This window comes from Dryobates pubescens, chromosome 8, assembly GCF_014839835.1.
Source record: "Dryobates pubescens isolate bDryPub1 chromosome 8, bDryPub1.pri, whole genome shotgun sequence".
NCBI classification, from domain to species: domain Eukaryota; kingdom Metazoa; phylum Chordata; class Aves; order Piciformes; family Picidae; genus Dryobates; species Dryobates pubescens.
Window position 1 is genome coordinate 11,667,103 of NC_071619.1, and position 22,020 is coordinate 11,689,122.

The following is a 22,020-nucleotide window of genomic DNA, read 5'->3' on the forward strand; positions in this document are numbered from 1 at the left end:
AGCAATACACTGCTAGAAATCCTTCTGCTGTCCAACCTTATTGAAGCTGTACTGAGTAATCTACCAGCCTGTGGGCTCTCTCCACAAGTGTGCTGTGCTGCCTTTCTCCTACTGCTGCAGGAAAAAACAAAGTAGGGTTATCTAACAGGAAGGATTTTCCCTAGGACAGCTTCCCTCCTCTTAAATCACGTAAGGCGACCACAGTGGCTCCAGGCCAGCTCCAGTTTCACAGTAGGTCAGTCAAGGATGCAGCCCAAGACAGCAGGGCAAGACAGAAGGGATGAGCATCCCCCTGCAGTAGTGGCACAGAGGTGGATTGAGAAGGGCCAAGTCAGAATTATGCAGCATTCTCATATAACAAAGCACCATCTTTAAGGCATCTTGGTGAGCAAGTATGGGGAATGCATGTTAGACCCTAGGATGGAGCAGAGTTTTATGGTCAGTGGCAGTTTGTGAATATCTGTTCTCAAAGTCTAGAAATAGATTGAAGCACTCAAAAAAGAAAAAAATAGATGCCCTCTGACATAATCCATCTCCACCTATTCCCTCTCACTGACACCAGGTGACACTGGCAGCTGAGATCTCTACCACAGATAACCACGCAGCTAGCTACATCCAGAGCTTGCCACCAACACCTCAGCCAGCACACAAGCTTCCCATGGCAGCAATTCCCAGATCCATGAAGCAAACAGCCTGTCAACTTCAGCCAGGATAGTCACTTGCACCTGAGGAGTAGTGGTGAACAGCAGCAGCCACACACAACTGCTACCTGACTGGGAAGGCTCTAGAGCAAGGGAGATCATTACACTGACCAAGCAAAGCAGTGAGAGAGATTAGCAAGTGGTCAGTGTAACTGTGTAGGATTTGCAATGAAGGGAAATCACCTCCACCTGTTAATACCTCCCACACACAAACCTGCTTCTAAACTGGGTTTAGTAACACATTAGATGTCAACTCACACTGGAACACTGCTGACACAGGTGCTTTCTCACTGACAACACACAAGACAAACCCTTAATGCTGCTCTTTTCCAGGACAGAGGCTGATCCATGAGCATGCTCCTCCCCAGGGTTACTCAAACACACCTGACAGGTCTGCTGCAGACAGTGAGCAAGTCCTGCCTCGATCACACCAGGTGAGCCAAACACCTCTCCCTCACTCATGCCTTCAACCTCACACTTCTCTCCAGACACCAAGCCCCTCCAGAACCCACAGCATCACACGACCCAGGAGAAGGCTACAGCAATGCAGCACCAGTCAGCTCAGGGCAGCTGAGCCACCTCCTGCCCAGCGCAGACCTGGCCAGAGTTATTTACCCACCAGTTTGCATGCTGCATGACCATCCAGAGAGTCATCTTTACTCCCCAAGAAACTTGACAGGTTTGGAAGACAAAAGACTTGCAGCACTATTTAAATTTTGAGAAATACACATCCAAGCCATATACTTAATTTGAAACCACTGTAGCTGCAGGAGCATCTAGCATTATCTTTAAACCAGCTACTTGGAGCACAGCTGACAACATACCTGTGGCAATAATGCTCAGCAAAGGCTACTCAGCACAGGTACTTCTCCAGCTCAGGTGGCAGGTCTCGCTGCTACACTAGCTAGTTGAGTGCTGCTAATGCCTGCTCCAGTTCATCCTCCCACCCACGGCTGCCTGTTGCAGGGTATGACCTTGTATCACAATCTACATATCAGTACAGGCGTTCACACAAAGAGCTGGAAGCGTTGGAGGATTTTATTAAGAAGAGCACAACTTCAAAGCCAGAGGTACAGTACAAATTTGTTACATTCTCTATTCATGGAGTTCATTCAGGAGCGAGAAGGGCAGCCTCAGGGGAAACTCAGTATTTGCATCTGCACCAAGAGTCTTCTTTTGACTGATGTTTAGAATGCTCTGAAGTTGCTGTGGAAGGAGAAACTCCAAGTGGGCAGAGAGGAAACAGCTCCACAAGGGGGGAAAAAAAAAAAAAAGGAAATTTCCTAATCCATTCACCCTGTAAAGTCCTTACTGGATTGTCAGCAGTCACTTCCCAGCAGCTGACAACAGGACTACTTTTCACAGATACCTTTGACAACCCTTAGAAGTCGTTTGTGATTCTCAAGTTGCTGCGGACTACAGGTCAGTGCACTGGCTTTTGAGTACAGGGCCTACGTTCAAGAGAGGTGATGAAAAAACAACAGACTATTTGAAAACCAGCTTTGTCCTCTCCTTGGTGATAGTTTTCTCAGCAGCAATTCTACACATCAAGGCATTTCACTTTGATACATGCTTTAAAAAGAAAAGCGGATACAGGGTATCAACAGAGAGAAACTGCTTCTCAGTGCACTGCCTTCGTAAATGCAGACAGGAACTCATCCAAGAAGGTCCAATTGCAATAACAAAATCTCTCCCAAGATATGCAAACAACATTTCTTAAAAAAAAAAAACCCAACCCAGACTAGTTCCTTGAAATAAAGCCCTCAGCTGAGCCCCTGCATTTAACAGCAGGTACGCTGCCCTGCCGATGTTCCAGAGCTACTCCAGAAGGATCTGCCCTGCCCTGCAAAGTGAAAAACACAACTTCAGCTGCCTGAACAAAAAAAATCGTGGTTAGAGAAGCTAATACATATATTAAAAGCTGATTAGTGTTACAATGTTTCTCCTAAGACAGGGAACTTCGCTCAGCATTTCTCTCCTCTAAACCAACTCATCGCCGGCAGCCTAGGCAGAGGAGGACAGACTAGCAGAGTGAGCTGCAGCAGAAGTCATTCTACTAGATGTAAAACCAAGCTCCAAGTTTCACCTACCAGCAGGGAGAAAAAGCACCTGTAGCATCCATGTAGGTTCCACCCTGCACAAGAATTTCCTGCACTGGACAGCAGTGAGAAGCTGCTATGATCAAAGCTCTCAGCTCTTGATGCCAGCTGAGCTAACAGTCAGAAGAACTGCTAAATGGAAGATGCTAGGATAAACAAGCCTTCACATTACTCCTTACTTGCAACTGCCCACCACTGCCAATAGCAGTTTTTCTAATGCTTGAGCTCCAAAAGAAGTGAAGTGTTAAGGAACCCTTCAAACAAACAAGCAGCAAAGTTTCTTCCCAAACATTTTTTTCCTCTGCCATTCTTCATTATAGACTTATATCTCCTTCCATCCCACACAAACCTTACACCACTCTAGTCAGTACTGCTTTAAGCTGTTGATGGAGAAGTGCTGAATCAAGGTGACTGGAAACTCATCCAGCTTGAATATCTAGATTAGATATTCAGACCACCACTGCAGTACTGACCCACACAGAGAAGTTATTTGTATTTTGAGGTGTCAGACTTGCAGTGTCTTGTCTTGGCCCACTGTAACAGTTTAAGTTTTAAAAGAACAACTAACAACTTAAGCAATAAGAGTTAACAGACCATTTCTTGCTAGAATCTTTTTCAGGAGACAATAACAATAGCTTGGTTGCCAGAGAAGAACACAAGAAGAGTATTATTCTGCAGTTTCTCAGGATCCAATCAGATAGAGATGTACAGGTTAAAATGAGCCATAAATAAAGAAGCTGAGTGTTAAGTAAACTTTCTGGGTGCCAGAGTAGATTGGTCAATGTCAGGCCCAGCAAACACTTGGAGATGACCTGATCACATTCCCTAGGCCTGGAAGAGGGGGCTGAGCAGCAAAGCAATAGTAAAAATCAAAAAGAACTCCTCTTCACACAGGGCTAGACACTAGACAGTTATCTGAATAGCTAAACATCCAAGTACTTCCTCCATGCCACCCTCCCACATAAACAACTGCTGTTACTGGTGTCAGACACTGTGTCAGCAGAGACAGTAAGCAGCAGATTCACAGTCTGTGATAACACATGGCCGTGCAAGGGCTGCCCCATGGGTTTTATGGGTACACGCACGGCACGCATCTGGATTGGAGGCTGGAACACAGATTCAGTCTGGTCAGTGATAGCCATACTTGAAGTCCAAGCCACAGAAGGCAGAGTTTGTCCTATCCAGAAGGGGAAACTCCAGCCGTCTCCCCTCTATGGAAATCTCTCCACTGAGTAACACACACTCCGTTTTACTATGACCTGCCCCAGCCAAGACCCTCATCAGACATCTCTCAGGGAAGAAACCCAAGTGCACGATCCTGTCTTCAGTGCGTGCCTCTCCAGACCATTCTTCCTATTCCCAGGGCATCCTCCCCCACCAAAAACCCTCCAAAATAGACCTCCCAGGCATCCAACTGCACTCTCAATGCCTCCTCCCCCGGACCCCCTGCACACACTCAAACCTCTCACACATCTCCTCCACCTCAACACGCAAGCCCTCGTCTCTCTTCTCTTGCAGCAACCCTCCCCAGCCCCACCACCTCCCCCTCCTCCACCCCATGCGGTGTCCCCAGCCCTACTGCTGCCCCCAACCCCACTACTCCTCCCTCGCTTCACTACTCCATTCAAACCCTCTCCAACCCCACACAAAGTCCCAGGCCCCATTACTCCCCACAGCCCATGCAAGGCCTCTGGCCCCACTGCTTCACTCCCCAGCCCCACACAAGGCCCTCGGTCCCCTTCAGGCCTCAGCCACGGCCGCCTCACCAGTACTTGAGGATGGCGGTGACCTGGAGCGGGTTGGGCTGGTCGGGGTAGAGGCGGCGGCACTCGCCGTAGATACCGTGAAGCCCCGGCGGGAAGAGTGATGGAAAGGAGCTGGACCCGGATCCGGACCCCGAGCCTGAACCCGGCCCGCCCGCGGGAGGACCCCCGCCAGGCCGTACGCCTTCCATGTCCCGGCGGCGGGGACGGCGCGGCGGAGGCGGCTGGTCCCGGCCCGGCTCAGCGCAACCCGTTCGGCTCCGCTCCCAACCCGAAACGCGCCCGGACCGGCCCGGCCCAAGCGGCGCTGCGCGGCGCGGAGCTGCGGGAGGAGGGGGCAGGCCCCGCTGCCCGGGCGACGGTGAGTGACACGGAGCCTCCGCCAATAGCGCCGCGCCGCTCGGGGGGCGGCCCAGCCGCTTCCCTCCTCCCCGCCACGCCGCGCCGCGAGTGCGCCCTCTAGCGGCGGCGTCTGAGCACGGCGTGGGGCGGGGCGAGGAGGGCGGAGCGGGGTACGCTGCCGAGCTGCCGGGGGTCCCAGGGCTGTGGGGTGAGGTCCTGTGGAGGCCGGAGGTTACCGGCACCGAATTGTGCTCGGAAATAAAGAAGGAGTCGCCCCGCGGTAAGGAGCAGTTGAGAGGCCGCGGTGGGCAGGGGCCGGTGGAGTACCTTCTCCGGCCCTGCCTTTCCCGGGTGTTTTTTTTGAAGGGCAGGTCCTGTTCAGGGGCAGCTCCCTGGCCGCAGCACCCCCAGCTGCAGTGTTCCAGTCTGTGTCTGTCTTGCCTGAAGAAGTGGGGTTGTACAGGGCAGAGGTTAGGGAGCTGCTGCTGTGGGACTTCTTCTGTCTGTAGAGCTGGGCTTGAGGCTCAGCACCATCCCTGTGCCATTCATAACTCTGGGTTTCTGCGGGACGATGGTTGCACTCCAACACATGGCTGGCTACTGGCCTTATTTCCTTTACTACTGCACTGATGGCTTTTGTTACTGCTATCTTTATACCTTCTCCAATTCTCACTGTGCCTTTATTCTCCATATGCAGCTTTCTGTACCTGTAGGTACCTCAGAGGCAGCTTTGAAGCAATACAAATAGGGGAAGTCCAAGGGCTGTCCAATGGAGGATCATAACCTGTCTACTAAGCACACTGAAGAGCTGGGTTATTTCTGAACTGCAACTACATCTGTGGTCGTGCAAGCCCTTGTATGGATGTGTGTGTGTGTATGTGTGTGTTCAGTAGTCCTACACATCTTTGCCAGAGCAGCACCCTGCCTTTTATTTTTCAATCATCACAGAGAAAAAATAAGCTATAGAGTGGTGGGAAAATAAGATTAGTGTTCCTGATTGTTGCATTTCTCATTTAAATAGCTGAGAGGTTATTCTAAAAACACTATTCACAACATACCTTTTAGGAGACCACATATGGTCAAAAACTGGCGAGTAGACAAACAAATTACTATCCTCTGAGAAAGGAGGTGAGTGGTTGGTGTTCTCATGAATCACTGCTTCCCACAACAAACAATATTTCACTTGTCCCTTTACTGTAATACTGCTTTTTGTGACATGCAGTCAACTACAGTCAGTAGAGGAGGTTAACTGTAACAGAGTTATATATGAAACACTGTGGTGGCATAAAACACATGTGATGAGTTTGTCCTGGCCTTTACTGAGGTGATACTTAAGATCATTTAAACCCATCCTGCTCTATAAAATATCCCTCTTTTCAACTAGGTGAATGGGTAAAATCACTAAAGATAAGTACCTGAGATGAGAGCATTTGCTTGGGCTAAACACAAACTACAGAAGGAAAGTCTTGGTGTCTGCATGAAAGATGCAGGACAAGACAGCTGACTTTTGAACCAGCTGTCATGTAAACTGAGCAGTAATGAAGTTCATCCCAGTGTTGCTCAGAGTTTCGAGTAAATGTATCCTTTTAGTATCATTATCAATTATTCCAAGTATCTTTAGGACATGAAACAAATGAAAAACAACAGGGAACACATTATTTAACAGTAGGATGCCTATAATGTGTATTCTTTGTACTGACACTTGTTTTCTGGTTGCCATGCCTCAAAAAATACAGAGAAACTGGGTAATACTCAGGACATGAGCGGTAGGTTCCCTCTGCTGAAGGTTATGCCACCATTTTTTCTCTTTTTCTGTCAAGAAAAGGTGGGGGAGCATCAATTAAGCTGGAAAGCAGCCAACTGAAATAACAGAATGCTTTGCATCGGATGGGACCTTTAAAGATCATCTAGTCCAACCATCCTGCAGTCAGCAGGATCATCTTCAACTAGATCAGATTGCTCAGAGCCTTATCCAACCTGACCCTGAGCACTTTCAAAGATGAGGCATCTCCCACCTCTCTGAGCAACCTGTTCCAGCGCTTCACCATCCCCATTGTAAAGAATTTCTTCCTCATTTAAATCTGCCCCCTTTTAATTTAAAACTATTAACCCTCGTCCTGTTGCAACAGGCCTTACTAAAAATATTATCTTCATCAGTCTTATAGGCTCCCTTCAGGTACTGGAAAGCCACTATAGTCTCTCCAAAGCCTTCTTTTTACCAGGCTCAACAATTCTGATTCACTCAACCTTTCTTCACAGGAGAGGTGTTCCAGTCCCCAGGTCATCTTGGTGGTTCTGCTCTGGACCTGCTCCGACAGGTTCATGTCTTTCCTGCGCTGAGGACTCTAGAACATGATGCAGTACTCCAAGTAGGGGTCTCAAGAGAGTGGAATCGAGCGGGAGAATCACCTCTCTCAGTCTGCTGGCCACACTTGTTTTGATGCTGCCCAGGATGCCTTCTGGGCTGCGACTGCATCTTGCCGGCTTACGTCCAGCTCTTCATACATCAGTATCCCCAAGCCCTTCTCGGCAGGGCTGCTCTCAATCCCTTCATCTCCCAGCCTGTATGGATCCTGTGCTTGTTGGCAGTGCGCAGTGACCCCCGGGCCGTCCCCGCTCACAGGGCTTTACTCCGACACAGCCGATTCCTCTTTCCGCACTCTACCTCCCAGCATGCCTCGTTCCCAGCGCCTTCCCAGCAGGCACTACACTTCCCGGCATGCCCCGCCACCGGAGGAATACATCACCCAGCTGGCCCCGCGCCGCCGCTCTGCGCATGCGCCGCCGAGGACTGGGCTGTTGCTCCCTGACGGGTGGCTGCGGCGGGTCCTCGCCATGGAGTCCTACGACGTGATAGCGAACCAGCCCGTCGTGATAGACAACGTGAGTGCGGGAGGCCGCGCGTCCCGGGAGCTGGGAGGGCGGGAAGGGTCCGCGAGCCGGAATCCCTTTGTCATCGAGGACGGCCGCGCCCCGCCTGCCGCCGCCTACTCATCCCTCCACCCCTCCCCCACCTCCTGCTGGCCTGGCCGCCGCCTTGGGCCCTCATACAGCGCTGTCCGCCGTGTTCTCACAGGCTGCCGCCGGGGTGGGGTCCTCGCGGTTCGGCGCACCGCGATTGGCTGAGGTGTTTGCCTGTCACCCACTGAAGGGGCTGTTGCCCCTTGCTGATGCGGGCCCCTGCCGCCGCCGAGGTGCCTGCTGGCTGGGAGGGGCGATGCGACCCCATTGGCTGGGGCAGCTGTCAGTCAGCGGCGGGGTAGCGGGGGAAGCCCGCAGTTACCTGCCAGAGTCGGGTGCTTCCCGCCCCGCCCTCGTGCAGAGCACCTGTGCTCATTGGTGGGCAGAGCTGTCTGTCAGACGGGGCTGCATCCCGGCTCAGCGGCACCGCCTTGTCCCTCTTTGTGCCTGGGGGACAATGGCCGCCGGTGGGCCCAGTCTTGCCCAGACTCCCGGCATCCTGTGCGGTACGCCTTGGCCAGATTCCCAGCATGCTCTGGAGGTGTCTGTACTCTCTTGGACCCTGATGGAGATGATACTCTGCAGCCAACCTCCCTGTTACAGGCAACTCTTTGACAGGCCTAGTGTGACAGAGACAGCCCCCACCCAGTACCAGCCACCTCCTCACAGCACATCTGGCTTAGTGATCTCAGCAAGGGAGTACTGGCACCCAAGGCACAGGTTCCTATTCTGAGGAGGGAGAGCTCCTTAAGAAACTGCGCCCAGCATGAGTTGCATCAGCTGTAATTTGACAATGGGGTGTGGTGTCACAGATAGCTGCTCGTAGCTGATAATGTTGCTTATTAGCTCAAAGCAGACCTTCAGCCTGTGTGGGTAATAGACCAGAGATGGGTGACTGTGATTAAATGCCTCAGTGAGGTACTTCTGGGTCCAGTTCTGTTTGACCCATCCATGCTGGCCTCTCAAGAGAAAAGGCTATCCAGGAAGGGGTGGGAGGATATATCTTAGAGGGAGTCTCCTTCAGTGTAGTGAGGCACAAATTATACTCTTCCCTTTTGTCTTCTGCCAGATTGTGAGATTTTGTTGTTTCAAAGGGTCAGTGTTGTGCTCCCTTATCTTTCCATAATCTTCATTTTTGCTCAATCTTTTTGCCATATGGCATGTGGACTTGCTAGTCTAACACTTCCTAACACTTCTCAACCTTTGTTTTGTTTCTGTTTTCCCATATGCTGAATGTTTGTAGGTCTTCCCAGATCAAGCCAATGATTCATTTGACCCCTTCTTTATTATTCATCCCAATTCCTTCTCTACAGCTTGAGCTCTCTGCACAGTTTTGATTTTGTTTCTGCCCCTGGAATCACAGCAGAAAGCTTTGGGTTAGACATTGAAGGAAACTATTTAATGGAAAAGGAGACTAAGTAGTAGAATTAACTATGTGGAGAAAAAATGTGTTATTTTCTTTATTTGAGACATTAAAGAATGGATCAGGTTGATTGTTCTTAGGAATGACCAAAGTAACACTGACCCTGCTGTGCTATCAAGTGATTAGGTTGCCATTAAAGTTATTTCCAAGCACTCTGGTACTGTGAGGATGCACTTGTTGTGCTGTAATCGTATAATAGGAGCCTATAGCTAATTTCAGCATGTCCTTTTGTTATTTAGAGCAGTGATTGCTGCCTCTGCTTTAGACCTGAAGAAGGGCTCATGTGTCAGCAACTGACTCTATTTCTTTTCTTATTTTGTCAGCTGCTCTTATAAAAGTGAAGTCTTTCTCTTGCCTTTCTGACAAACAAGTTCCCCCCTGCCCCTCCCTGTGCAAGAAGAATGAAATAGTTGTTGTAGCATCTGCCTTTAATGCTGTCAGGCTGTCAGCTGAGGAGCCTTATGGTGACACTGCATTTTTGGTACTCTTCTGAGTTCAGGCAGGACAGGAGGTGGAGCTGCACAGAGCAGGTACAGCTATTCTTGCTGCCTCATTACTGCTTTTCCTCAAGAGCTGCCGGCAGCTTTTCAGGGCTGAATGTCATCCTGTCTTATATATGCATGTGTATGGGAGGGTGGGGAGGGAGAAGTGCAATGCTGAGCTGTCAAGCAAGCCAGTCCCCACAGTTGCAGCCCTAGTATCTTGGTGTGTTCCAAAATGACATTAAGGTATGTAGCTAAAACCCTAACATGGGGTTTTTCTTTTACCAAACAGTAGACTCAGCTGCATGATTTCAGGAGGCAGAGTTTTGTAATATACAATGAGAGGTTGGAGCTGTACCTCAGCACAACCTTAATATTCCTCCTTGTCCAATAAGTAATTTCAAGAATTGTGTTTTCATCTTGAACTCCAAATGAGCTCTCTCTGAAATAAGTGGTCTGGGAGCTCTGATGAACCCAATGCACACGTAAACTGATGTCATGGTTTAACCCCAGCCAGCAACTAAATACCATGCAGCCCCTTGCTGACTCCTCCTTCTGGGTTGAGAGAAGAAAAGTTTAATAATGAAAACAAAATATATAATAATCATAATTAAAAAAGAATATAACTAAAAGGGTGAGAAAGACAAAGTATGCACAATGCAATTGCTCACCACCTGCTGACCAGTGCCTGAGCAGCAATCCATTTCTTGCCCTGGGCCAACTCCCCCCAGTTTATATACTGAGTGTGACATTCTATGGTATGGAATATCCTGTTGGCTAGTTGGGGTCACCTGGCTGTGCTCCCTCCCAATTTCTTGTGCACTTGCTTGCTGAGAGAGCATGTGGAACTGAAAAATCCTTAGCTTGGGATAAATGCTACTTAGCAACAACTACAACATCAGTGTGTTATCAACATTGTTCTCATACTAAATGCAAAGCACAGCACTGTACCAGGTACTAGGAAGAAAATTAACTCTATCCCAGCCAAACCCAGGACTACCAACAGCATAGTTTAGTCATGGCCTAAGCAAGTGCAAATTCCTTGACCTTCATGGAATTGTCTCTGTTTATGTAAAAGAGAATAGAATTTGGCTTTGTCTAAGTGGTGGTGTTTTAAACAGCTGAGCTGTCAGTAAGGCCCATTTTGTCTTTGGTTTGTTCTTATATTTTATTAGATGTACATTTTAAAAGATCATTTACAACACTATGAAATCTGCACTCTATGAAAAGTGCTGCATGCCAGGTGGGCTCTTTTGGTGGTTTCCATTTAAACTGGAGCCCTAAATGCATGTAGGTGAATGAATCAATAACTGACTATCTCCAGAGGTAGTGGAAGAGGCACGTGCAGTTACTTCAGGGTACTCACAAGAATTTTCCATGAGATTATCTGCCTTCACCTTTACATCTGACATGTAGTTTTTATGTCTTCTTTTTTCCCCCCTTTTGCTCACATTTGAAAAAAAAAACACAACAAAACAAAAATCAACCAACCAAACAAACTGAATGGTTACTTGCAATGGTTACTTTTGAAAGGATGTCCTTTTTTAAAGTTTTAATATGTCAGAGCTTGCAGCAGAAGAGAGCATTCATGGTGTTCTGCTTATTTGAAGCAATGCTAAAACCCCAGGTCTTTACTTTAAACCTGAATCAGTCAGGCTTATTTTGAGCTTTAAATCTTTTCCTCTCCTTGTGTAGGGAGCTCAGTCTGGTCTATAGTAAATAGATTTACTCACTGCACACATCTTCAAAGAATTAAAATGTTTTCACTAAAAAATGAATTGGTCAGAAGGTTCTGTCAGGTCTTTGCAGTGCTGCAGTAGCAATCAACTGTGCTTGGTTTATTCCCAGGCACTTTGAAGCACAGCTGTGGGGAAGTCCCATCCTACCAGCACATTCAAAGCAGTCATTTGTCTTTGACTCAAACTAGGGAGTTCGGAGCTATCAGCACATTTGGTTAACTTTGAACTTCAGTATGTAAATCTTAAAATGCATAACTTGCTGGGATTCTCACCAGGACACACTGGTGAATTTTTGGCCTAGCCTAAAGCAGTTTTGATCTGTGTTAAATAGGGGCATCATTGTTCTCCCAAAACCACTTCCTAGCAGCAGAAAGATCAGTCACTCAGTAAGCACAGTGTTCTGATGGGATTACCTTGCTGTGTTTGTCAGGCCTTGTAGCGAAAAAAGTTGACCCAAAGGAGGGTATTATTGCCCAGGTAGAGAGTTGTTTGTAAACTGTGATAAGGAAAAAACAAAATACTGGGTTTGTTTTATTCCTTGCTTCATGTTGAAGTGAATATCCAAACGAGAGTCTGTTTAAAGGGAAGTCCTTCTAATTTTAACACTTCACAGTACCTGCTGGTGTAGACATTGGGATGCAGCTGGAGCTGCGTCCCTCTTGCCCAGAGGGAGTAGTCCTGCCCAGGTGCCAGCATGGCTGTGCTCCTTGAGCCAGCCTGGCTGCAGGTGTTTGTCAGGAGATAAGGATTTGAGCAATCCTGTCTTTTATGTTTTATAACTATGTAGGTCTGCAGAGTGTTCCTCATTTTATAGATGTGCCCCGGTAAATCTGGCTGTCAGTTTTAAGGCAGGAGTGCCCCAGCGCTGGTGGCAGAGCATGCATGCTCTGTTCAAAGCCTGGCACCTTGACTGAATGTGCTGATGGAAGTAGCTTGGGAACAAGGCTTTGGCCTGTGAACTGGAGAGGCTGGAGCTGCCTCGCATTCCTTTTTGCTGAGCCTGCTCTGGCTTGGTAACCTCTGGCAGTGGAATGGGGCAGGCAGCTGGGACGGCAACGTCAGAAACTGCTGCAGCCAGAACTTTTCTGGCAGAGCTCTGAGCAGCTCATTTGGTCTCAACCTCCAAAGGAAAGCAGTGATGCTGACCAGGGAAGGGGAAAGCCATAGAGGAGTTGCATCACTACTCATTTTAAAATGCCTTAGTGGAGCCGTCAAACCCAGAGCATTCCCGCTTCAGAGCTCTTGAGAATGAACAGGCACTGCATAGGTGACAGGTTTCAGTACAGCTCACACACTTTGCTCCTGGTACAGAGTAAAGCAGAACTGCCCCTCTTTCTGCAGAAGAATTTACTGCTGTGGCGGTCTGGGATTGCCAGTGAAATGCCTTATCCAAGGAGAGCCTATGAAAATCTGCTCCTTAGCAAAACTTGGGTGTTCCTGCAAGCTGCTCATTGTTTCAAGATGTCATTCTCTTGTGCAGGGAGAGGAAATGGAGGAGGGGAAGGAGTCAGCACAGGTCCAAGTTGATGGTGAGGTTCCCAGGACGCTTCCAGATGATACCAGTGGCGACAGGATCTGTGGAGCCAGATGCCCAGCACTGACATGCTGCCAGGGCCTCGCTGTGGCTGGTTTTACCCGCTCTGTGTTTGCTGCTTGTGCTGCTTTGAATGTTGCAGGAGGCTTTTTGAATTTGTGCCTTTCTGACTGCCATACCTAATCTCTTCTTCCTTATCCCTTCTAAACAAGCCCTATCCTGTCAGCTGCTCTTCCTGCCTCCAGCCCTTCCCCTTACAATCTGACTGGCACCTTTGTTCTTTCCAGACCCCCAGTCTGGGTTTGTTTCCAGTGTCTTTTCTGCCCACATTTCTGTATCCTGCCTCCTTAGCATTCTTTTCCCTAGTCTCTGCTCTAACCTGTTCCACAAAGTCCTTTCCTGCTCACTTCTCTGACTTTTTCCACCCTCCCTTCAGGCTTTCCGGTCTGTTTCTGAGAGGCCTACAGTCTTCACTCTCTTATCAGTGGCCCCTGAATCCATCAGGGCTCAGTTGTTCGGCTTTCTGGAGTGCTCTCCTCCACCCAAGAAGTATTTAAGATTGATAGAACACTGCAGAGCTTTAGCCTCCTGCACCCCTGGCAGTAGCACCGGGTAGAAGAATACTTGTCTGTACAGAATGGCATTTGAATGTGTTTGCAGAGCAGTACCAGGATGCTCTCGAGTGTTTGTGCCCTGTGTGATTTGTCGCTGCCAGGGAGGGTGCCATTACTCCCCTCTAGTGGCCAAGCTGTCCTGCTGGCACCTTCCCATCCAAAGTCATGCCTGGAGAATCAGTCCCCAGGGAGCATTATCCCTAGTAAAATGGAGAGTGCCTGCCTGGTGTACTTTGCTGCTCCTTTAAAGCTGCAAAGAGAACTGAATGAATAAGCTCACCTGTTTCTCTGTTGCTCCTACAGGGCTCGGGTGTCATCAAAGCAGGTTTTGCAGGTGATCAAATACCCAAATACTGCTTTCCAAACTAGTAAGTATTCTACTGCACTTGGTAAGTTCTTAGTACTGTGTACAGATTCTTTGCTGTGTAGAGAGGAATAACAGTCCAATTTTGAAACTGGAGAAAAGAGTTGTATTTTTTTCTGCCTGCTGCACAGAAGCATCAGGGAGATGAGATTTCTGTTCTTAAGTACTGAAAGATTTTCTGAGGGGGATGTGCTGTAGAAGGTGACTTACCACTTTGTCAGGCTTAGTCAAAGCTGTAGGATCCTTTAGTTTTGAGATGTTAGGAAAAGGACCAGGAAAAAGACAAAGTTGGGAAAAGAAGTGTAAAGGCCTCTACATTTCTTTGGGGTGTGGTTTGTCTTGATTCCTGCCAAACCTCACTCGAAGTTTTCTGAGTTTTACTGGGATCAGGAATTACAAATAGTCACTGACTTTTATTTTCAGTGGGGTTGGAGCTTCATCAGGGTATTCATGTTCTGAGCAGTGTGTTTTCTATGGTGAGGTGGGGTATGGGACTACAAATGTCGAACCTGAGAAGCCTACCTGAGGTCAGGCAACTCAGTGTGGATCTCTCAGCTCAGACCATTGCTCACGTTTACCCCAGGTGCTGCTGGAACAACTAAGTCCTGAGCCATCAGGGAAAATGTGGCCAGACTCAGCTGACATGTCCTGCTAATTTGGAACTGTCTACAATCTGTTCCCTTCGCCTCTGATTCTGAGATTAATTTAGAGCAAACCTGGGCTTGGCTGCAGCTAGTGCTGCCCATCACTTTAGATAGTACTGGCTAGGACAGAGAAGAGCACAAAGTACTTAATCCTTGGGTGCATCTGAGCTCTTCCTCTAGAAGCACTTATACTCTTGCCTCTGTTCTAGTGTGGGCAGACCAAAGCACACTCGTGTTATGGCTGGTGCTTTAGAAGGGGACATTTTCATTGGTCCAAAGGCAGAGGTAAGAAAACCTATATACTGGACTTCTCTGTGAATCTCAGAATGCTGCTGTGCTTAAAAGGGCTGTGGATCCTTGGTATTAGTGTACAGATCTGAAGAGCAGGGTAGATTGTCACTTCTAAGTGTGTCCAGAGTGGAGTGGGCATGAAATTCTTGTGCCAACTTGCTGACTACAGACCTTTTCCCCAAGTCCTATATCTCTTCATTTTTTTTTCCTAGGCTACTTCTAGGTCTGCATGGTTACATCCCTATCTTTTGACTGAGAACTTTAGAAGTTGACTTGGTTGCCTTTTATCTCCCTGGGGTGGGCAAGAAGCTTGCTTTTCACAGTCCTGCTTTTGTCAGTATGTAGTTGTATGGTCTTGCATTTCTCATGAGCCCTCCAAACCACATTCCCCAATACCACCCTGTTATGTTTTCTATCATGACCAGAGATGCCATTTGATAGGTTGGCTTGAAGTGTTAGCATGGAGTGTGCTTTGCAAATGTCAGACATTCCTTCTCAGTATAAAAAGGCCTTGTTTAATCTTGTGACTACATCTCTGGGAAAGATGTTTGCAATTAATGTTTAGATTTTTGTCCTGTGTGCTAGAGATGAGTTGTATTTTATAAAAATGAATGAGTCTGACATTCATTCCTAGTGCTCAGAATTGTGATGGAGTCTTTGATAGGTATGCTGGGTTGTCCTTTCTGTTTGCTCAGGAGCACAGAGGTCTCCTCTCGATCCGATACCCGATGGAACATGGCATAGTGAAGGACTGGAACGACATGGAGCGCATTTGGCAGTATGTGTATTCAAAGGACCAGCTTCAGACATTCTCAGAGGAGGTGAGATACCTCATTATGTAAGGGCACAGGTGTCATTCCTTGTGTGTGACACCAGTAGTCTTGGAACTCTAGGAAAGATTTGGGACCTTTCCTTGGGTCGCCTTTTTCAGTGTGTCCCTTATTGAATTAGGCTCTTTCACCTCTCAGGAGATACTGCATGGGAAATATCCAAGCAGAATTCCTGTTCAGGCCTGACTGAAAATCTGACTTTATTTACACTCTCTGTAATGATTCTGCTCTAGGCCAAGTGCTTCTAACTTTTCCTGTTCTACCTGTGCATCAGGCATGTCCACTCAGCAGTGACATGATATGAAGTGGGGAAGGAGAAAACCACAGTCCTGTGGTCTGGAAGGAACCAACAGTAAAAATACCATTAAATGACTATAAGTGGAGTAGGAATGTTTCTGCAGGGTCTGTGCTAAGACCATATGCCTTCACCCTTCCTTCAGGGTCTGCGTGTTTTGGTAAATCTGGCTGACTTTTAGCACTGAGAGTCACCTTGTTTGCCCTTGTTTACCTTTTTTACCTTTGTTTATGGGCAGAGTTGCACACAAAGTAGACTTCCTAACAATTCTTCATAATTAGACCAGAACCCTGCTGGTCTTCCAGTTTCTTAGAGGTTATTTACTGTGTAATGCAGCTGAAATTAATTCTGTTCTACCTGTCCTCTTACACCCCATGGTTCTTAAAGTGAATAAATAAGCAGAAATTTTCAGGAAGACCTATCTAGCTGCCTCCTGGTTATTGCAGTACAGCTCCTTCTTTTCTTTACCAGCATCCTGTGCTGCTGACAGAAGCACCCCTTAACCCACGCAAGAACAGAGAGCGTGCTGCTGAGGTGTTTTTTGAGACCTTCAATGTGCCAGCATTGTTCATCTCCATGCAAGCTGTGCTTAGCCTGTAAGTGTCTTTCATCTTTGATCTGTGCTTGTGACATGTTGCTGTGAAGCCCAGTTTTCCACAAACCCGCAGAAGAGACCCCACTGGTGTCTGACCTACCCCTTTTCAACCAAGAAGTGAAGCTGAACTTTAATTGCTGCACGAAAGAGTTCACAGGAGCTTGCTGAGCTGTAACTGATGAGAAGTAGGTTTGGGGCTTTTTCTAGCTGCTGTTCGCATGATGTCTCCGCTCCCCGAGTTGAGCCTGGATGTGCTGCATGCTTAGGGTTGCTTGTGCTGACTTGATTGTTTGCCCCTTTGCTAGCTACGCGACTGGGAGGACTACAGGAGTGGTGCTGGACTCCGGGGATGGCGTTACCCATGCGGTTCCCATCTACGAAGGCTTTGCCATGCCTCACTCCATCATGCGGATTGACATCGCTGGCCGTGATGTCTCACGCTTCCTGCGCCTCTACCTCCGGAAGGAGGGCTATGACTTCCACACAACCTCTGAATTTGAGATTGTCAAGACCATCAAGGAGGTGATCCACTGTTTCCATGTTTATCCAAGAGGGGAAGTCATGACTTGTGACATCTAGTGGGAAGTGCCAGCCTCCCTAGCTCTGCACTTTGTTCTCTCATCTGCCTGAGGGAGACTGGGGCCACTTAGGTAGTTCAAGGACTGGAGCATCTCTCATGAGGAAAGGCTGAGAGAGCTGGGACTGTTGATCCATGAGAAGGTTGGGGAGGATCTCACCACTGTATATAAATGCCTGAAAGGAGGGTGCAAAGTAAACAAAGCCAGGCACATTTCAGTAATGTCCAGTGTCAGGACAAGATACACAAACCCTAGAGACTTGTGAAGTCTCCATTCTTGGTGCTATTCAAAGCCATCTAGGCATGATTCTGGGCAACCTGCTGTAGGTGACTCTGCTTGAACAAGGAGGTGGACAAGATGATCTCCAGAGGCCCCTTGCAACCTCAACCATCTTGTGCTCTGGGAGACTTAGAGTCAAGGCTGCACCTAATTCCTATGGAAGGGCTGTTGACATGGAGGTGAAGACAGGCTGGTGGTTCAGAATCACCTTTGTGTTTATCTGTGCTGCAGATTCTCAGGGTCTGGTGAAACCTTTCACAAGTGTTTGCTTACTCTTCATGGTGAGGGTCTGAAAAGTCCATGGTCTTTTCCTCAGCACAAAATACTGTTGAAACTGGGTCTTCCCAAAGGGATGCACAGATTTTTGATTGTTAGGCAGAAAAGTATTTTATCAGAGGCATTTGGATTCTCATTCTCATCTCCCTCTCCCTATGTTTCCTCTCCAGCGTGCCTGCTACCTGTCAATAAACCCCCAGAAGGATGAGACTCTGGAGACTGAGAAGGCTCAGTATTATCTACCAGATGGAAGCACTATTGAGGTTTGTAAGGACCACCCCCCTCACAGGATTCCTGATGTGAAGGAACGAGGTTTCCAAAGTAGCCTGCTGCCTAGTGATGTGAAATGCAGTGTGGCATTAGGTGGGAGGAGATCATTTTAGAAGACAAGAACTCATGCCAAGCTGGGCACTAGAATTTTTGGGTGGAGAAAACTTTGTTAGAAACCTGACAACTTCTACTGGAAGTCCTGGGTAAGGGTACAGTGTGACCATGGGGACTCTGACCTGTTTGACCGAGCAAATCTTTGTGCAGATCAGAAATGGAGTGTGGGTAGTTACCAGCTCACTGTAAATTCAGCAGTGGTTTTGTATCTGGCCCTTGTCCTGCCTAGAGTTGCAGAAACAATTGCTTTGAAGACTGAGTTAAGAGTACTCCTCAAAAGACTGAGCCTACTATGGAATATTTGAAGGAGAAGAAATACAAGTCTTACCTCCAGTACCAGACGGGGTGGATCTGTGCCTTTTTCTGCCAGTGGGGAACTGGTGTAGCTGGGAGCCTGCTGTATGGGGCTGAGTAAATTGCTTTGGCTTTCATCTGCCAAATGGAAATAATACCTTTTCTGGGAACTGTAGTCCAAGCTGGTGTTCATTTGGGAGCTAACAATGCAGCATGAATGTCCAGGAAACTTCACTACTGTAAAGCTTCACCTAAAAGAGGCAGGCTCAAGACACACTGCTCTCTCTTCCCCTCTCTGCTAACTTCTCCCCTTGCAGATTGGCTCTGCCCGTTTTCGAGCCCCCGAGCTGCTGTTCCGGCCAGACCTGATAGGGGAGGAATGCGAAGGGCTCCATGAGGTGCTCGTGTTTGCCATTCAGAAATCAGACATGGACCTGAGGCGAACGCTCTTCTCCAACATCGTGCTGTCTGGAGGCTCCACGCTTTTCAAAGGTTCCTGCTTCCCCTCTTTCAGTGGGCTGTGGCATACCTGATCTCTTCCTTCTCATGTGAAACTAGGAAGATAACCTAGATCGACTGACTTCTCCTGTGGGATGAGGGTTGTGGGAACTTGGCTTCCTCAGGAGGGATTACTACCTAGTTACTATCTAATTTCCTGAGTCCTAGTCATACCCTTCTGGGTATGCAAGACACCTCACTTCTTGGGCTTTGGGGGGGCTTTTTTTTTTTCTTCCTGTCACTCTGCCTGTGTCAGGACTGAATAGCAGTGCTCATTGCTGCTGCTCTAGTTCAAGATAGTTGAGACTGGATACCTAAAGAGCTCTTGCTTCTCCTGAGGTTCCTTAGGTCTTTGGTACCTGAGAGCGTCCAACAGTCCTGCTACTGCATAAAATGTCAGACAAGTGTGCAGAAAGCATTCCACCCACTCAGGGCTCAGCTGGCCCCCATCAACTTAAAGATACCTTCTACCAGAACTTCACCCTGTTACCTACAGATGGACATCTCCAGAGAGGTCCTGGTTTTCCTATTCCAACCTTGCTCCCCTGTAGAAATGGGCTGGGCACTGGAGGGAAGCCCAGGGAAGGAGGAGAGAACTGGCCCACCTGTGGTCCTAGCAAAAAAATATCTCATTTGCTTATCTCAAGTTGCTGCTGAGCCCATTGTGCCAGTGCCTGTGGTATTCCTGAGGGAGAGGGAGTCCCAGTATCTCACTGGTGGTGTGCTGTGCCTCTCCAAACCAGTCACTCTGTGAGAGCTGGAGTGGGATGTTTGAGTAAGACTGCAGAGGACATGTCCACATTGTTAGTAGATGGAACTTGTGATTTTGCTGAGGGGCTCAGACTCCATGTTTTATGTCTTCTGTAGGCTTTGGTGACAGGCTCTTGAGCGAAGTGAAGAAGCTAGCTCCGAAGGATGTCAAAATAAGGGTAGGAGCAATCTCTTTTGTGCTTATCACTTGCTCCACATGCTGTTCTGTGGCCTCTAAAGAACCATGCTGAGAGTGGGGCTGCCAATTGCTTCAAACCAGAAACAGCTTTCCTGAGACAGCCCAACACTATTTGCTGTTGTGATGACAACCCAAAACCCTGTTTGGCTTCATTCCAAGAGAAGGTGGCTTCTCTGACAACGTGACCCCTGGTTGAGGATCCTGGACCCCTGTGGCTGCTTTAGGGGTGTGTGCTGGGTACCTTTCTAGTGGAAGAGATGATACTGGTATTTGCCATCTGCCTCCTGTAGTAAAATGGGGTTAGTGTCCCAGGAGGAGCAGACTGGAGCTTGGAAGAGTACTGACTGACTGTCTCTTTCTCCCAGATATCAGCTCCTCAGGAGAGATTGTATTCCACGTGGATTGGGTATGTACTGCACAGTGGCATGTCTTGCTGTGGGTGAGGGGTGGGGAGGTGCAGCCTGTTGGTACTCACATTATTGTCTGTTCTGGTGCTGTGTGTCAGAAGACTTTCATCATTCAGTTGCATGATGCTCAGAGTGGTTACTGAGCCTGACTCCACATGTACTGCCAGCCCCTTGGCCTTTTCTGTCCCTAAGACTCCTGCAGAACCTGAGACTGTTGCATTGGCTTGCCAATCATAATGTCCAGTCTGAGGTAAAACAAGCTCATAGGTAGTATGTTTCTTGGAGCAGAGCCTCTGGACATGGTTTCTCTCTTGCCTATGTCTTTGCTGCTGGTCAGGAGTACTAAACTCTGCTCCATAATTGTAGAAAGTGAGACCAGATCCTACAGCAAAGGCTGGTGTTTGGAACAGCAAGCAGCAGGTTGTCTGGGAGGGGATGGCTGGTGCCAGGCTTTGCAGTGCCAGCATGTTTGACGCTAACAGGAGAGGAAGTGACTGTCCAGAGGACACTTCTGTTGAAGGTAACTGGGAGTCTCAGCACCTTTCTGACATGGGGAAGTGTTATGCAGTAAAAGCATCTTGTCTCTGCAGAGACATGAGTGCACCAAACATTTTCCTTTAACCCATAACATTGGGTTGGTCTCTTCTCCCAGGCAACCAGCAACAGAACAAGAGGACACAGTCTCAAGCTGCACAAGGGGACGTTCAGGCTTAATCTTAGAAAGCAGCTCTTCACAGAGTGATTACCCATTGGGATGGGCTGCCCAGGGAGCTGGTGGGGTCAACATCCCTGAAGGTGTTTAAGAAACACCCGGATGAGGCACTTAGTGCCGTGGTCTAGTTGATTAGTTAGGGCTGGGTGATCGTTTGGACTTGACGATCTTGGAGGCCTCTTCAACCTGGTTGATTCTGTATGCCTGTCTCTTCCCAGTGGCTCTATCCTGGCCTCTCTGGACACCTTTAAGAAAATGTGGGCTTCGAAAAAGGAGTATGAAGAAGATGGAGCTCGTGCCATCCACCGGAAAACCTTCTAGCGCCGGCACCTGTCCTCAGTGTCCGAAGACTCACTTCAGTTCTAAACTCGCTTCTCTGAGTCCGAGTGTGAGAGCTGCCTGTGTGTGTGTGTGTGCGCGCCAGCATGCCCCGATGTCACTGAGCAAAGACAACAGCAGCAGGAGGGTTGTAGTAGTACTACTAACTTCTTTGTTTGTTTGTTTGTTTTTATTTTATTTTATTTTTTTGTTGTTTAGGGATTTTGGTTGGGTTTTTTTTTTTTTATTATTTTTATTTTCATGGAAAGGAGAAAAATTCCAATCTGAATTTCTCCAGACCGGCCCATTCCTTTTTCATTTCAGTCCCTTGGTTTCTGTGTTGCAATCATGGTTGTCACTGTAAAACAGACAAGCAAAAACAAAGGGAACAGCTTATAGAAACTGCCTAGCAAGCCAGAAGGGAGCCAACCACTGCAGACTGCTCACACAGGCTTTAGTCAGCCCGACTGCAATGCCTGGACTGTCCAGAAGCACGTAGCTGAGGCCCTATAGCTACTTCTGTCTTCACCATCAGTAGGTTTTTGAGTTGTTTATAATATATTTTTTATTAAGAGGAAGCACATTCTCAACAGTTAAGCCCATTTTTTTCCCCCCCACTGTTTTTGGTGTGTGAGCGTGTGGGTGTGT

At 48.1% G+C, this 22,020-nt stretch overlaps 2 protein-coding genes across 3 annotated transcripts in view; one reads left to right on the forward strand and one right to left on the reverse strand.

The window, feature by feature from the left end:
* SUFU (SUFU negative regulator of hedgehog signaling) overlaps positions 1–4,915 on the reverse strand; it is a 94,137-nt gene extending 89,222 nt beyond the window's left edge. For both annotated transcript variants that reach the window (XM_054163954.1, XM_054163952.1), the window contains exon 1: positions 4,567–4,915. In XM_054163954.1, coding sequence (XP_054019929.1) covers positions 4,567–4,754 — 188 coding nt within the window. In that variant the 5' untranslated portion in view covers positions 4,755–4,915. The remainder of the gene's footprint in view (positions 1–4,566) is intronic.
* A 2,744-nt stretch (positions 4,916–7,659) lies between these two features.
* Positions 7,660–21,551, forward strand: ACTR1A (actin related protein 1A). The gene is made up of 11 exons (XM_054163385.1): positions 7,660–7,788; positions 13,962–14,026; positions 14,876–14,951; positions 15,653–15,778; positions 16,554–16,678; positions 16,983–17,199; positions 17,981–18,073; positions 18,806–18,980; positions 19,854–19,915; positions 20,301–20,341; positions 21,273–21,551. Exons 1-11 carry the CDS (start codon positions 7,741–7,743, stop codon positions 21,373–21,375), a joined length of 1,131 nt encoding a protein of 376 aa, XP_054019360.1. The 5' UTR covers positions 7,660–7,740; the 3' UTR covers positions 21,376–21,551.
* The last annotated feature ends 469 nt before the right edge of the window (positions 21,552–22,020 follow it).

Bases quoted from the DNA above. Each gene is read 5' to 3' on its own strand.
- ACTR1A (XM_054163385.1), top strand. From the start codon at position 7,741: ATGGAGTCCTACGACGTGATAGCGAACCAGCCCGTCGTGATAGACAAC. The intron at 15,779-16,553 runs GTGAGATACCTC...TTTCTTTACCAG, and splicing joins TTCAGACATTCTCAGAGGAG to CATCCTGTGCTGCTGACAGA. The intron at 16,679-16,982 runs GTAAGTGTCTTT...CCCCTTTGCTAG, and splicing joins ATGCAAGCTGTGCTTAGCCT to CTACGCGACTGGGAGGACTA.